At 45.2% G+C, this 16992-nt stretch overlaps 1 protein-coding gene across 2 annotated transcripts; it reads left to right on the top strand.

Annotated features, from left to right (window-relative positions):
• The first annotated feature begins 5020 nt into the window (after positions 1 to 5020).
• Positions 5021 to 16508, top strand: LOC122976401 (insulin receptor substrate 2-like). 2 transcript variants are annotated; one of them, XM_044344848.1, is made up of 3 exons: positions 5021 to 7931; positions 8425 to 8924; positions 16457 to 16508. In XM_044344848.1, the coding sequence occupies exons 1-3, from the start codon at positions 5263 to 5265 to the stop codon at positions 16459 to 16461; spliced, it is 3174 nt and encodes a 1057-aa protein (XP_044200783.1). In that variant the 5' UTR covers positions 5021 to 5262; the 3' UTR covers positions 16462 to 16508. The 2 variants fall into 2 exon arrangements, with proteins under 2 accessions (XP_044200783.1, XP_044200784.1); XM_044344849.1 differs by having other exon boundaries at positions 8428 to 8924.
• The last annotated feature ends 484 nt before the right edge of the window (positions 16509 to 16992 follow it).

Consider the following 16992-nt stretch of genomic DNA (forward strand, 5'->3'; position numbering starts at 1 on the left):
TTCAGTATTAATAATCTAATGATGTCATATATAATAATATATCAGTCAGAGGGACCAAACCACTACTTTTACTGCAATACTTTAACTACATCAAACTGACAATACTCATGTGTTTTTATATTTTTTCATGCAGGACTTTCACTTGTAGTCGAGTATTTTTACATTGCTGTATTGGTACTTTTACTGAAGTAAAGGATCTGAATACTTCTTCCCTCACTACATTTTGTTTCGTGTAAAGTTTTATTTTTGATGAAGACACACGCTTGCCTTTTTCCACTATACCATCTATTATCATCATTCATAATAACTGCATCTTCAGAATGCTGTAATAAATCAGGGTGGCATTGCTCTGTAAAAGTGTCAGGGTTCCTTTTCCTTGACTTCCAATAGTTTAAAGGAATCATAAGAAGAGTTTAATGAAATCTTAAAGAAGTCAAATGAAACACCAAAGCATGGTTTACATTTTAAAATAAGTCTGTATGAATCAAATATCCTCGTCACATATGGAATATGGAAAATGGATGTCCACTTCTGCCAGGAAAGGAAAAGAAATATGAAAAGTTATGCACAATAAAAAATTAAAAATCACGAGTTTACTTACTATCTCATAATTTTGACCAAGAATTCTGACTTTGTATCTCATCATTTTGACTTAGTATGTAGAAAAGTTTGACCTGAGTATTTTGATTTTTATCATGCCTAACTTTTCACGTATTTTTTTTCCCCATTTTTCCCAAAAAACATAAAAATATTTGCCAAAACACACAGATTAGGATAGTCAGGTCATGGCTACAGTTTTTTCTCCTCAGCCACTAGATGTCAGTGTTGTGTTAGCCAACAAGTCCCTCAGATAGCAGTGCGGTCTCCAGTATCTGCTACTGATTATCATCAATGTAATCCAGGCATAGTGTCAGTTGTTTTTCCTTTTCAGAGGAGAAAAAAACATGGCAGAAATGTATTCAGTAACCATATAAAATACAGGATTAGGTTATATTAGACTCCTTTCATATTTTATAGACAAAATAATTAATTGGTTAATAAAAATATAATTAAAACATGCATTAATAATTAATTAATTAATTAATTAATTAATTAATTAATGATAATTGCCCTGAAGTTGTACATATTTAACTAAAGCTGCAATCCTCAAGTGAATGTTCCTTGGACATGTGGGTCTTGGCTTGAGTCTGTGTGTGTGTGTGTGTGTGCGAGTGCATGTGTGCATGCATGCAGGTATTTACCATTCAAACCTTTCATCCATATCTGGCTTATGGATACCGCAAAGCACTGAGTCATAATCACACTTGTTTTAAGTGAGCAACAATCATGGAGGTGTTAAAAGTTAAAGCCACATGTGTGGAAAGTTTGTGGTTTGAAAGGGCTTTCTGTACTTCAGAGCAGCTAACATGAGAATCCTCTGGTTCTGAGCTGACCCTTCTCGCATGACCCTCTGGTACGCTGATCTGTATTTGTTTACGGAGTGAAAAGCAGCTTTGTTGTGTGAGAATCTTGCAACCTCAGAGCACTAAGCCTGGAAGACTTTATACTCCAGCCATGATCCTAAGAAGCGCTGCAAGCCTGTGCCACCAGTTAAGGTCACCAGCAAGGACCCCAGTGGGAATCTGACCTCCTTCTTCCCCTTGATCACCACTATTCAACTGTACTGTGATTACATTGTAAGAATTTAATTTCCTGTGCTTTTGTAATTGTTTTCTCTAAACAAATAGAATGAGCACACCCTTAGGGAGCATAGTTTCCCCAAGTGTTTTGGTGCATTTTCCTCTCCACCAATGTCTCTGTACCAACACTTTTGTTTTTAACTCTGTATCTCAACATCATTGTAAATGAGAGAAATCTCAATGATTTTTGAGGCTTAAATAAAGGTTTGAATGAATGAATGAACTTTCTTTACCTTGATCCAGATTGGTTAATACAATAAATGCAGGATTGGTGACTAAATATGTTTTATTTTACAGTTGGCCTCTGATTGGCTGCTGTGTGTGGCTACATACTGTATGTATATGAAGGAGAAGCAGAAAGTGAAACCAGGGAGACATAATGTTTATTATCTTCCTATGCAGTTTTATCCTGATGTGTTTGTAATAGTGTAATCCTGGAGCCTCAAATTTAGTTCTACTTTGACTGTCTCACTTCATAATAAACACTTACTCTTCACCTCCCAAATGGCTTGTATTGTGAGTACTACTGCAGCTACTATTATTACAACTTCTACATTTATCACTGTAAAAACTCTTAGAGGGAAAAGGGTTTATTTAAAGGGTTACTCCAGAAATTTTGATTTGCACTTCCATAAAATTGGGGGATATTTTGAAAGAATTGTACAAATTGAAGCAGCAGAGGCCAAGATATCTTGACTTTTCAGTCCTTAGTGTGAGTCGAGCTAAAAAAAATGCTTGTGCATTTCCCATAATGCAACTCATTAGACTCTCTGCTTACTAAATACCCGCTTTCAAATGCCACACCTCTAAACAGGCTTTCTGTTTAGAAATGTAAGCACAAGCTGAGATAACCATGATGACACCATCAGGTTAAAAGTTCGGAAAGCTTCCTTCAGAGCGATAGGAGACATTATACAACTGTTTTGTACAGGCTGAACTTCATGTGTAAAATCAGTGGAATGTCTCTTTGATGCCACTACTTGTCAACCTGTCAACTACCTCTACTACTGGCACTGTACCAGATGTAGGATGAAGTCATTGTTTTGCAAGTCTCAAGTCATTTGTCAGATTACAAGTTCAGTACAAGTCACACATTTCGGATTTTAAGTCCTTATGCAACTTCAGAGTACAACATATCAACAACAGCGTGTTGCTTCTCTGCTTCAAAGTATGTCAGTTGAGAGTCTTTCCCTCAGCCAGAAACTGATACTCAAACTGAAGCTGCTCCAGAGAATCATCTGGAAAGACGACAGAGTGAGAGATTTTCTGGGAATACGAGTACAAGCGCCCGTCCTCAGAACTATTCACAGCGGGGTAGTAGAATGTGGCAGCCTCGTGGAGTTGAAAATTAACCAGTGGTGGAAAGAATCCCAAAATACCTTGCAGAGCTAGAGGAGCTCCTAATTTGAACTAAAAAAAGAAAGAAAGCTAGCAACAGAATATGCAAGAGGAGAAAGATAGGACAAACAAAACGATGTATTTACAGAATCATAAAATCAATTTAAAGCAATAGATGCTTTATCCAAAAAAAGTTGCAGCACACCTAGGCGTGAGCACAAATAAAACATCCCTGGTGTCAAACTCACAAAGGAACAAAAAACACCCAGATTAGTGTTGAAATAAACCTGTGTGGGAACGTATCAGTATGATACATCCCATGAACTGGCTGCAAAACATAGAGATGCAAAACAACAACATTCATCATTCAGCAATATTCCTTCAGTATTGCTGCCAGTTTCTGTATATCTTTGCCAGTTAAATGTCAACAATAATCTCTTTGTTCCTCTTGTTTTTGCCTCGGGCTGTTTATAACTGCCGTCAAATGCAATGCGCTACTAAATCCTGGTGGAGGTGTTTATGTTTTTGCTCATATCTCAGATTATAGGTGGCGGGCTAATGCTGAAAACACATGCTTCGGCCTGAGCTTAACCCCAATAATTTAACACTTGTGCAAAAACAGAAAAATAGGCAATGGCCAAGTGTCATCAGGATCACATACACAATCACACGGGCATCAACAATAACAATAATGAGAACAATACTGATTAGACAGGGATTACCCTTAATCTGCAGTATCTGTTTTTGTTTTAAGGGGGAGATATGCTCATTACAAAGGGGTTAAAGAGGGGTACCCCCCCCCCATCATCTACACAATCTGATTCACACTGACACCTAAGTGACAGAGGTGTAATCTGCTTGCTGAGAGATTATGAAAACCAATCCAAGTGTGTGTTTGGGGGGGGGTTCACAGGGGTCTGATGGCTGCACTGCTCTGCACGGACATGATCTAATGATCATGAAGATCACAGGGAGAATTACTAACATAATTACCGAGATGATCTGATGAACAGATGTCTGCCAGCTTCCTCCTGTCATCTGACAGTGCAGCTGCGCCCGTTATTCATGGCTGCCTTTTAGTGTTTTCTGTTTGTCTCAGATTGTGATCTTCACTGAGGAAATAAAGTATTTTTCTTGTCAAAATCATGTGTGGGAAGAAGACGCAGAGGGTGAACCTGCAGCAGCCAGACGATGGCAGCATTTCTGCAGCTTGAGTTAACACTGAAGCCTCTGACGCATTTGCTTTAGTCATCCCTCCTGTGTGAGATGGCTGTTTTTCATTCAACATGAACATTTTGTAAATATGCAGCAAAGTGCACCATAAGCATAAAGGAAAATCATCTCACAAGCAAAACAAGGTTGCCTCTCTTTGCTCGATTGAATTTTTTTTTTACATAGCAAAGTCTACGTTTCCAAGAGATAATGATCATAATTATAACCAAACACCGTTCAAATGTTAGATGGGAGGTGTTGAAATAGGAAACGCAAGGTTCCAATTGGAGAGGAATACCCACAGGTTTAAAAATAGGCCACAACACTCCTTATATAACAATTGGGACGTCAGGGTTGTTTACAGTCTTACTGCCTGATAAATGAATGGCTACAATCCAGCATTATGTTGCACATAGCAAATCCTCATTAATCCAAATGGGCTCATTTGTCCTGTCAGTCACATTGTTATTTTTTAAAATAGGAGCATATTTTAATGGATCTATCATTCTGTTCTGCTACATTTAACCAGGCGTATAAAACGAGCATTGTGTGTGTTTTTAGAGACACTTATTATACAGCAGAATATACAATCATTTATGTAATTCAAAGGGCTTCTGATAATTTCTGTTTCTATATGAGAGAGCTGCTGGAAAAGAGGGGCGGGGTTTGCCTGCCTTGAATTATTTAAACAGCCAATAAGCAGCGCCAGAGCCGGATGATAGACAGGCACGGCCCCTGCAGGACGCACCGCCCCGCTATGACTCTGTGTTTTGGTCTGTTTTTAGAGCAGCAGCGTCACATGTTGTTTTTCTCCAGGATCAGATCAGTCTCTGGTCTGGTCCGACTGCACTGTTGCTTCTACCGTGGCGGACAGCGGACACATCTATCGGTGTCTGCTATGGATTAGATTTTTTTTTTCTTCTTTTAAAAAAAACGGGTTACCCTTGAAGTTTTTATTTTTTATTTTTTTTGCTGCGAGTTATCCATAAAAGGACTTTGCTTATCTGGAACTTGAAAAGAGACGTGGAGAGAAATGGCAAGTCCTCCGGCGACGGGAGGACACCTGTTATCTAATGGGACGAACGGTGTGAAGAAGTGCGGCTACCTGAGGAAGCAGAAACACGGACACAGGCGCTTTTTCGTGCTCCGGGAGGCGACCGACCGTTGCCCTGCCCGGCTGGAGTATTATGAAAGCGAGAAGAAATGGAGAAACAAGTCCGCGGCGAAGCGGGTCATAACTTTGGACTCCTGTCTGTGCGTAAACAAACGGGCCGACGCCAAACACAAGCACCTCATCGCCCTCTACACCAAGGACGAGTACTTCGCTGTGGCTGCGGACAACGAGCAGGAGCAGGAGAGCTGGTACGGGGTTTTGACTGATCTCATAGCGGAGGGGAAAGTGTACGACAGCCCCGCTTCCACCTCCTCTTTAGTGGGCTTTGAGGAGTCCAGCTACGGACTCATTACTCCTGCAACTGCTGTTTATAAGGAGGTGTGGCAGGTCAACTTGAAATCCAAAGGCTTGGGTCAGATCAAGAACCTCACAGGAGTATACAGGCTGTGTTTGTCCAGCCGGACCATCAGCTTTGTCAAACTGAACTCAGAAACAGCTGCTGTCAGTTTACAGCTCATGAACATCCGGAGATGTGGCCATTCAGACAGCTTCTTCTTCATTGAAGTGGGCAGGTCAGCGGTTACAGGGCCAGGGGAGTTCTGGATGCAGGCAGAGGACTCAGTGGTGGCACAGAACATCCATGAGACCATCCTGGAGGCCATGAAAGCCATGAAGGAACTGTCTGAGTTCAGGCCGCGGAGCAAAAGCCAGTCTGCCAGCACTAACCCCATCTCTGTGCCCACACGACGCAACCTCAACAACCTCCCCCCCAGTCAGACGGGCCTGGTGAGGCGATCCAGAACAGATAGCATGGCAGCCACGTCCCCGGGGAGAAAGTTCACATCCTGTCGGATAAGAACGGCCAGCGAGGGAGATGGAAGCGTGACCCGGCCTGTGTCCATGTCCATATCTGTGAACGGGAGTCCCACCAGTCCAAACTCTGGGAATCACCTCAGCAGGTCCCATACACTCAGCAGTGGGCGCACCTGCAGAATGCTTGAGTCCTCCTCCAACCTGCATCACAGCCGGTCCATGCCAGTGTCCAACTCCCCTCCAGCTGCCTCCAGCCCCATCAGTATGTCTCCCAGAGGGGGGGCTAGTATCTCCACTCCTGACAAAGCCAGACGGCCCTTCAGCTGCAGCGCCTCCATCTCTGGCTCCCTCAGCGACACCGGCTTCATGCTGTGTGACGATTACAGCTCCAGCCCGAGTGAACCCAAGTTCCTCCCCCTGACCCGCAGCGACACCCCTGACTCCCTGTCCAGCACGCCTCCATCCCGTGACATCGGTGACCCTTGTGGCTACATGATAATGGAGGGGGCCAACGGCAGCAGGTCCGGCGGCGAGGGTCTGGCTTACAGGAAGCGGACGCACTCCCTCACCACACCGCGTCAACAGAGAGTGGTGGCACCGCTGTCCTCCGCCTCCCTGGATGAGTACACGCTCATGAGGATGGCCCACGGACACAACTCTCACTCTGCCTCACCCAAAGTGTGCTACCCTGAGGACTATGGTGACATAGAAATCGGTTCATCCAGGAGCTCCAGTAGTAACCTTGGTGATGATGGCTACATGCCCATGACGCCGGGTGTAGCGCCGCAGTCTGGCAAGGTAGACAACTACGTGCCCATGAGCCCCATGTGTGTCTCAGCACCGAAGCAGATTGTGAACCCTAGGGTGCATCCTCAGGCAGCTGCCAGCGGGGGCTATAAGACCAACTCCCCCTGCAGCAGCTCTCTGGAGGACAACGGTTACATGAGAATGTGGTGTGGCTCCAAATCCTCTATGGAGAGCCCAGATAGGCATGGTGAATACATGAACATGTCACCTGGAAACCCACCTCCACTCCAGACCCCCCCTGACTACTACTTGGGCCTGCTGGCTGGAGAACCAGCATCAGTGAGGTCTGCTTACCAGGCTGGTTCCCTCACCCTCCCTGCTAAACTTCAAGCCTCTAAAAATGAAGATAACAGCCAGTATGTGTTGATGAGCCCTCAGAGTTTGAGGCAGAGGGCAGCGGAGTCTGACTACTATTCAGTAATGCAGCCCAGTGCAGCTCAGACCTCACCGCTGAGCCCTTCAGTACCCTCCCCGGTCAGACACGGCCGGGCAGAGACCCTGCCCTACAGAGGGAGGCTGGGCAGGCCTAACAGGCTATCCTTGGACACCCTGAGGACCCTGCCCAGCATGAACGAACACCCCCTGCCCGGAGAGCCCAGGAGCCCCGGGGAGTACATTAACATCGACTTCAGCGGCACCAGATTCTCCCCGCCCTCCATCGAGTCCACAGAGAGCCAGTCCTCATCTCTGGCTTCCAGCGGCGGGGGCCCGAGGAGATCCTGTCTGACAGACTACATAAACCTGGAGCTGGGCTCACACTCACCCAAGGAGGCTGACACTCCCGCTGAGCGCTTGGACGCACTCCCAGAGCTATCCATGTGCCCCTGCTCAGGGGAGGATGGAGTGTACCATCTGGATAGTGAGAAAGGGTCTCAGGGCCTGAATGATGAGGGGAAAAATGACTACACTGAGATGACATTTGGAATGACTAGCTCGCCTCCACAGCTTGTTCCTCAGAACACGGCAAGGTATGTGTGTCTGTGTTTGGTTATTATCATTCATTTCAACAGTGATTACAGGGAAGGCCAAAAATAGTGACTCGGTCATTAACAGGAATTGAAGGCAGTTTTTAATTTGAGGTTTGTACTGTGTGCTGAAACAGACATTTTAATTACTCTGAACATACATTTTTACTCAATGAATGCGTGTTCAGTGTGTCAGGGAAAGTGTCTTGACAGTCAACATTATGTACATTGATAATATGAATGATCCTTGATTGATTTCCTTTATGAAATCAATACTGATCACAAAGTAGATGACTGTAACAAGAAGCAGATTCATTCATTTTTAAGCTTCAATGCAATTAGAATGTGAATTGCAAAAGGGGTTGTGACCCAACTTCAAATAAATGTCATTATTTTAGTAGTTTGGCTGCATTTTGTTAATAGTTTGATGATCTCTTTTTTACTAGTATGAGAATAAAGCTTTTTGTTAACTAGTAATATAATGTTTTGTATGTAGCAGCCAGAGCAGCAGGGAGAGGAGGCTCTCTCTGGAGGACCAGGGAGTCCCGGAAAGCATTGGGGTCTTCCTGCTCGGGGCCGCCTCTTCCTCTACAGTAGACCCCGACTGCTCCGCCAAGGTGATCCGGGCCAATCCGCAGGGACGTCGGCGCCACAGCTCCGAGACCTTCTCCTCCACCGCCACTGTAACCCCCGTGTTCCCCTCCTTCGCCCGCGGCGACGCCGTGAAGAGGCACAGCTCGGTGGAGAACATCTCATCCCGGAGCAGCGAGGGCTCGGACGAGGAGTACGGCAGCCCGGTGAACCGGCAGAACTCGGCCGGCTACCCCAGTGGACTGAACTACATTGCATTGAACCTGCTGGACAACAGAGGCGTGGAGAAATGCGAGGACCTGGTTGGCTTCAAACCCACCAGCAGCTGCAAAGGGGGTATCAATGGATTACACAGCACACCATATGTCTGTTTGGGATTCAAGGAGGCTGCAACCACTGCCAAGGGTGAGTTAGGTTGATGTCAGATGTGTTACTGCTAAATAATTGATCTGAACTTTCAGCTTTAAGTCCTGCAGGTGTTCTTGTTAAAGGAGGGCTTAAAATATGTCAGTAATGTGAAAGGTAGCTCCTTTTATTTCTAACAGATGACCAAATCTTGGGTTTATTCTATAAAAATAACTGCATTGTACAGATGGTGGTCAAATAGGAGGGAAAAAAAACACAAACTTGCATTTCCCCCTAAATTCAAATTCAAACTGACTCTGTGGATTTCAAAGTACATAAGTAGGAGGTGCTGATGCTGCCTTCAGGTGCTCCTCTTAAGCTCCTACTTTCAAGTACTTAGTGATCCCGTAAAAGCATTTTTGTTGCCATAACCCTCTTGTGCAACGAAACAAAAGAGTGCAGTTTGGATTGTCAAAACAAAAAAAGAGAGATGTATGATCGGAGTCGCAATCATTGTTCTAATGTAAACAGTTCTCCGGGATCATTCATGTTTGGTAATCCCAGTTGTTTCCCACAGTATGTGAAGGCAGCACGAGGCTGCTATGAAACGTGACCGGGCTGAGAGCTCTGAAGTAAACAAGCACCATGATAGAGCAGAACGCTGCCTCGCTGCCTCGCTGCTGCTGCTGCTGTCGTGGGCTGCAGATACCAAAAATACACGAGTGGGCTTCAGCAATCCACCGACGCTACTTGTGAATGAAAAATTTTCACAAAATAACAAAGATGATAAATTGTAGATTCATTTTAAAACCTTCAGACACGAGTATACAGTAGCTTAGAAATCGGAGGCATTAAATAGTTCCTTATCAAGTCAATAAAACTGGTTTATTATGGCTTGTTATTAGCAGTAATACCAAAAGAATGCCTCTGAGCTGTTAGTGAGGACGCCCTATCAGTTGTAATGTCACACTGAGCCACGAGCATTTCCGGCTGTTGTTTTTCAGTCGGGTAGGCATTAGGATGTGTTGCACATCAATGTGACCTCTTATTCCCACCGTCCCATGATCACTACCGTGTCCCAGAATATCCCGATCAATAGAATAAAGCTCCGGCGTAGAACGGGAGACGGCGTAAACAAAAGAAGCGAAGGCAGATCAGAATGTTGACATTAAAGCCAAGTTTGACCCTCTGTCCCCGCGCTGTTTATTGGACACAGCGAGCTCACATGTGTTTGCGAGTAGGTAGAGGTGGGTGGGGGTTTTTTTTTTCGAGCGCTGACATGTGAGGCCCGAGCACAAGTGGATATGTGTTTGTGTGTGTGTGTGTGTGTGCGTGCGTCCTTGTAGGCAGGGAGGGAAAACAACAAAGTGGGCGAGTTGCTATGCGGCCATCAGGTAACTGGATGTCACGGTCCGCATTCCTGGCAGAGCGGGTTTGAAAAGTTGCTGCGAGAGGGGCCTGTTTTTGTCTCGGCTCCAGGTCATTTGAATAGAAAGTGGCTTTTATTTCACCACAAGGCCCCTGTGTACCAGACAGAGGGACTGAGAAGCTATATTATGTTTTCATTTTTAAACATACAGACCAAAAAAAAAAGTTATTATTTGCACAGTCAGTGATGCTCTGGCAAATAAAGAGGAATGTACCAACAACAAGCAACCACCATAGTATGAAAAATCAGTTATTTTCCCAGAGAAGCCTTGATTTATGCTCTCTTGTCACAACTGTGTGACATCCCTGTGACAGTGATGTGTACATGATTGAAGTCAAATGGCTGTCCTGCAGTTAAATAGGCAGTAAACCGAGTTAATGATGGTTATCTGCGTCCCCCGCGCAAATTGAATTTACAGAAAAATGAACGACCGACAACATGTGCTGGCCTCGGTTGTTTGTTTTTATCTCGCGCCGTATTATTGCTTGGCACGTGTGTCGCACTCATGTTTTGATGGGAGTACAATTATTTTTATGGCGCTAATAAAGCCCGCTGAATGTAATTGACTAGGGGAAAGAGAGAGAGAGAGAGAGGGAGGGAGGGGATAGAGTCGAGCACATACATGGGGACTCTTGCACGTACGCATGTAAATCAGTCAGGGGTATTTTTCTCTCAGGGATCTTTTTTTTTTTTTTCCAGTGGCGTAGCCTGTATCTGTGAACACTTGGCAGGGATGTGCAGAGAGAAAGAGAGAGAGAGAGAGAGAGAGAAAGAGAGAGAGAGCGGCCTGTTTTGTTTTCCAGCGCTGCTTCCCTGACTGTTTGTGGGAGAGGGAATGAATGCGTGCATAATGGGGCAGGATGGCACGTGCAGTCCGCTGCCCTTCTGCCTCATTAGGCTGTTCACTTAGCAGAAGTAAGACAAGCAGAGAAGGGGTGGGGGGGGGGGGGGGGGAGAGATGGAGCGCAGCCTTGTATGCTCAGTAGAGAGAAGAGAGGAGGGGAGGGGAGGGGCTTGAGCTTTTTAAAGCAACAAACAAACTCATTGGTGAGGCCCCCTTCGAAGCAAGGTGCATTCTGGGAACGCAGGAGCCCCGGGATGGCAGACTCGATTGCTTGTTTACTGAACACTCCGTCCTACTGCTGTGTGGCGAAGCAGGGTGAAGGAGGTCAAAGTGCGCTACGGGAAAGCGGGTGGAGGGGGGGGGGGGGGGGATGGCGGTGGACGGCTTTGATTCCATGTTTATCAGGACGTCACGCTGGGCCCCCGCACCATGCGCCACCCTGACCCAAAAGTCTGCAGGTTTTTTCATTCCAGCCAAACACCTCTGCGCCTCCACTCTGATTAGTGAAATGTAGTTTGGCTGGAAATGAAAACTTGCTGACTCTCTTAGTCGGGGTAACATCCGGTTAAACACCACCTCTCCGGAGGAAGATGTGGCTGTAGCTCTAAACCCAAGCTAGGCACGGTTGCCAAACTAACCCTGTGGAATTTAGCCCCCCCAGACCCATGTGACAGCCCCCTCGGTATGAAACGTGACCGCACTGCTTCCAGTCAACAAAACAACATATAAACCCTGCGGTCACAAGCTTTTGACAGCTGGATACTTTTCTTTTTTTTTTCGGCGCACCACCTAGAGTCAGCTTAGATGTCTTAACACCTGGCGTAAGGGTCAGGTGTTTGTTTACCTCTTGTTCTGTCAGAGGGCCAGCCCATGTGACTCGGAGGTGGTGTTTACCTCTGCTTTACCCGAGCTGCCCGTCTCCTCTAGCAGCCCTGGCTAGCCGCAGCTCAGCCAGGTGGATGTTCTGTACCAGACCCAGATTAGCCGAGTCAGCCGTCTCTGTTTCCACCTCCTCGTTTGACTAATACTTTTATCTGACGGCAATGACGGCTCCTGCTTCCTCTCTGACAATTCAAGGCGCTTGATTAGCACAGTGAGATGATTCTTACCACATTAGGCTGGTACGCCGGTTTGCTGGTGTATTGATTTGATTGGCTTTTACTAGGGGGATGTGCACGCCTGAAAGGATTAATAACTTTGATTAATCATTTCAGGATCAGCACCAGCATCAGGGTGGCTTGTAGAAGATAGAGGGATGGGGGGTAGGGGTGGGGGCGGGGGGTTAAAAAAAAGGGGGGGGGGGGGGGGTCAGGGGGCTCCAAGACAGGAGGAGCCCTGCTGTGACCTGAGTGCTAGTGGCAGATGGCCACTCTCCGGAGGGCAAGTGTGTGAGAGTGTGTGTGTGTTTGGAGGAACTAAGGGGGGGGGTTGGGGGGGTTAAACACCTGCCTCCTCTGCCCTACCTTCACACACATGCAAACACTCTCATTACAGCAATTGCCCCGCCCCCTGCGCTCACTCACACGTAAACATATACATACTACTATATGTTGTCTCTCTTCATCACTACCTACTCACTATCCCTCCGCTAATGACAGCCCGGCCATCTGCCGCACCCACAGGCTGCAGAGAGCACGACCATCAGCACTATGTGTGTGTGTGTGTGTGTGTGTGTGTGTGTGTGTGTGTGTAATTCGCCCGCCAGATTAGAGGCATTCGTGTCCATCTACTCTCAAATCCCGCTTCCTCTCCAACGTCATTCAGTCAGTAGTATCGCCGGTGATGTCATCCCAGAGATGATGCGGTGGGTAGATCCGAACGCACCCAGCGACTGCCAGCAAATGTTACATATATCTATGTCGCCCACATTTCCGGTGATGTTCTGTACGGTGTAGAAAAGGGCAGCGAGCGGAACGAGGTCTAGTTGCACAGCCATGCGTCACTAACACGCTCTGAGCGACTCTTGAGCGCTCTCTGAAGATGCAACGCACCCCACTCAGACTCTCGTTTTTCCTCCTCAACCTCCCTCTTTTCCTGTTTATGTGCTTTCCCTTGCTTTTTTTTTCCTTTTACCTCCATGCCGCTCCGTCTCACACACATACTGCGACTGAGACATTTGCATATGAGGGCTGCGTTGATACCACTTCATCCACTGCTTATCTTGATTTTCGTCACATTTTGTTTCCGGCATTTGTCGAATTATTCGGAAAGGTGACACCTGATTTTAGCCATCAGCCTGATTGTCCAATCCATCAAGACACACACACATAAACACAAGCTGTTCAAATAGTTTATTTGCATCCTCGTCAGGGCTGCGTTAAATCCGCTGTCTTGCAAAAATTACAATGCAATGCAAACAGCCAGGGCAGGAAATTCAGAAATGCCATGTTACTTGATATATAGAGAACAAACATGCACACGTAACACCGCAGGCTCTTGTGTCAGAGTTTCCAGGCAGCGTGTGTGTGTGTGTGTGTGTGTGTGTGTATGTGTGTTCATGGCACAGGGAGGAGGGGGGCTAAAGTAGGCCGGGATGTTCCAGACAGAAGCGCTAGCTGCTAGATAACTGCGTGGCCAGCGTTCCCCACATTTAGCCAGCGACGGCTCCAGATGAGATTACAGCCTCTGCAGGCGAGATTAGACGGCCAGGGGGTAGATCAGCGAGAACCAGCGGCTACTCCGTGCGCAGCAGCTGGGTAATACGTAACGCAAGGTGTGGGCATTTGTTAGCTCCAGCCTGTCCACATTTTGTTATTGAGCACAAAATCAACAGAAATCCTTTTTGGATATAAATTCTGGGTAGCAGTGAAGACAAATTCTTAGGTATGAGTTTGACAATAACTCATCACATCAGCCAAACAGTTTTATCACGTCATTTATCAGATGTTGCTCCTCTTTGTTCTCAGAAATTAAGTCAGTATGTGCAAGTGAGTTCTGGATGTTTTCATAGTAAATTATATAAGATACAGGAACTTATCTCAGTGACTTGACACCCCTAGTGTCCTCAGCCACCCTCCACCTTCCTTCATTTTATCATATTAAAAATATCTTAAAAAGATCTTGTCCTTCTGTAAGGGGAGATGTTATAGAGGGAGGGAAGATGGTGTTTTTTTTCTTTATATTTGCATAGGGTGACAGCTATGTATCTCAAAAAATGGCAACTTTTCAGGAACTAAGAAAAACAGCCTCGCTCTCTCAGCCTGACCGCTGTGCATATTTGAGGTTATCCGACGGCTTTTTAAAGAGTTTCATCAGCCTGAGAGTGATAGAAGTTTTCCCAGCCCCAAGACAACCATGTAATCCTTGTGTGGTTTCATGACACATGACTGCAACGAGGATATTGTCAGGAGCCGGGACCCTAACGTCTCGCTCCCCCTTCCCCACACACACACACACACACACATTGAGTTCCTCCTCGGCGGTTAGTGCTTCACCACCGGACTCTTCCTGGAAGCTTCCAGTTGACCCAGTGTCCCTCCCTCCCCCACGACCACCGCCCTCACTCCAAGTCAATCTTTCCCTCTTTCTGCTTGCAACGCTCCCACCCCTGCACACACACGATGAAAGACCACACAACAGTATATAATTATCCATATTTGTTATATGTGGTTGTCATAAACAACCACATGTATGTATAATATGTAGAATATACTGTATTTATAATATCAGAGATGCATCAGCTACTGTACTGCTCGCTGCCACTGCTGCTACATGGTCCTCCTCTGCTCAGCGTGTGTCCATAGCAACACGAAAGAGCGACAGGAGACCCCCAACCCCCATCACTCTACATCCCAGATTATGTAATTATGACCGTTGCAACTGCCTTCCGATCCCAGCCTCCCCCAACATCTTTCAAGCGCTAACTGGGCAAAACGGCTGGTGTGTTCAGATCAGAAAATGACTGCCCAATAAGGCCAACCAAACGCACACACACAGACACACACACACTGTCAAACACCACAACATGAAGGCTCTCCTGCTATTGTTAATATGCTGCGGTGGACAGACATTAAAACAAGTAACATGCCCAGAAATTAAACTAATGTGTTTTTAAGGGAAATAATAAAGTCGTAACATGCCACTTCCTCGCCGTCTACCTCGTGTGTTTGTAGCACTCACTGTTCCTGTTATTCAAGCTGTTTTCCCAATCTCCACTTGTTATTGTGGCACAAAAACACTAATCTGAGTCTGTGAATGAGTTCACACAGTACAGTATAAGACTCTGTTCTCTCAAACCTCTCTTGTCTGCTGTCTCAACGGTCTGCATTGTTGGCTCTGGTGTTTTTTTTGTGAGGGAAAAAAAAAAAAGATCAGACTACAAATTAGGGTTTACTTACTTTTTTTTTCACAACCAGACAGATGAAACTAAACATCTGCGATGAAAGGAATGCTTAAAACATAACACCTGTTTCTTCTCATATACAAAGATTGCTTCTAAATTAGCTGTGTTTCCATCAGAGCATGTTTTATTAGAATGATTGTTGTATTTGAGAATTTTTTTTAATAAAATTAACCCCAGTAGCACAAGAAGCTATATATATATATATAAGCTATAGATTCACAAGTGTTTAGTTGTTAAAGAAAGTGTGAGTTGAATTTGTCACAGAAAATGGTTCCGTGTGATTGGATATACTGAAACATTAAAGGTACCCTATATGTTTTGGACTAATAGTAGTGCTATCTAGCAATGTTTTGATGAGCAAGCCCCCCTGTTTTGCATTATTCAGTTAATCATTGGTGGCTTTAACACACAAAGAAGTGCAGAAATATGCCCACATAGCAACAAGGGACGGAAGAAGAAGACTGCTGGCTAGCAAACGTGGATGTAAACAATTCAGAATTTCCAATATTTTTTAAAAAGAACAGCTTTGCAGATGTTTTATGAGGAAGGAAATGAACTCTGCGGTTTTTAGGATACTCTCAATGTGTTTATGTGAGAAACACTGAATATAAACAGAAGTTTTGTTTACATGAAAACTTCACAGGGCGCCTTTAACTCTCCATGTGTTATTATTGCCTTTAGCTGGTTTATCTGTGTTTATTCACTCCCAGTCAGCTGATACAAGTGCACCACATTTTTATCTTATTTTTTATATGTCAAAAAATTTGAGTAAAATTTGCTTGACAGTTGGATGCAAATGGCTTCACAGGCTCTTCCTACAGAACTTAATAGTATGAGGTATTGTTATGGAATAAGTGATGTATAAAAAGTGCTGCCTTGATTTAATAGAATAACTTAAGCTTTGAACCTACCTGAGAGTTGAAATTATTATATATGTCCATTAACTCCTTCTTTTTGTCTCTTTTTGTCTCTTTCAGACTGAAGGACTCTTCTGTCCTCTGACTTGGTGTCTTCATTGACCTGCTGCTCGGAAAAAAAAGAAAAAAAATCAACTTTGCCCTTCCACTGGCCTCTGTGGCCCTAAAAGACTGTCTGGACTCTCAACACCACACACACACACACACACACAAATACATACACACACTTAGAAAACAAGCAGGTCACCATCTATGCATGTCATGAATTAGCCTGAGGCAGGACAGGTGTGTTTGTGTATGTGTGTGTCTGTGGATGTGTGTGTGTCATGTATTGGTGTGTCTCATGTTCCCCGCGCTTTCAGAGGCCATTTCTCCTGTGACCCAAATTACAGCGCAAGCACAGAAGCAAAGATAGTCAGACAATAACAAAACTCTAATGGTACCCAGATTCTATTTATTTACTTGAGGGTAGTTTTATGACTGCCTGTGTGCGTGCGTGTGTGTTTTTGAGACAAAGTACGGCCAACTGGTATGTCAGTTAACAATTTAACAATGAAACCTACTAACTATAGAAATGGCCCAGGGAGCGAGGATAC

This window comes from Thunnus albacares, chromosome 24 (genome assembly GCF_914725855.1).
Source record: "Thunnus albacares chromosome 24, fThuAlb1.1, whole genome shotgun sequence".
Taxonomy (NCBI): domain Eukaryota; kingdom Metazoa; phylum Chordata; class Actinopteri; order Scombriformes; family Scombridae; genus Thunnus; species Thunnus albacares.

Bases quoted from the DNA above. Each gene is read 5' to 3' on its own strand.
- LOC122976401 (XM_044344848.1), top strand. From the start codon at position 5,263: ATGGCAAGTCCTCCGGCGACGGGAGGACACCTGTTATCTAATGGGACG. The intron at 7,932-8,424 runs GTATGTGTGTCT...TTTTGTATGTAG, and splicing joins GTTCCTCAGAACACGGCAAG to CAGCCAGAGCAGCAGGGAGA.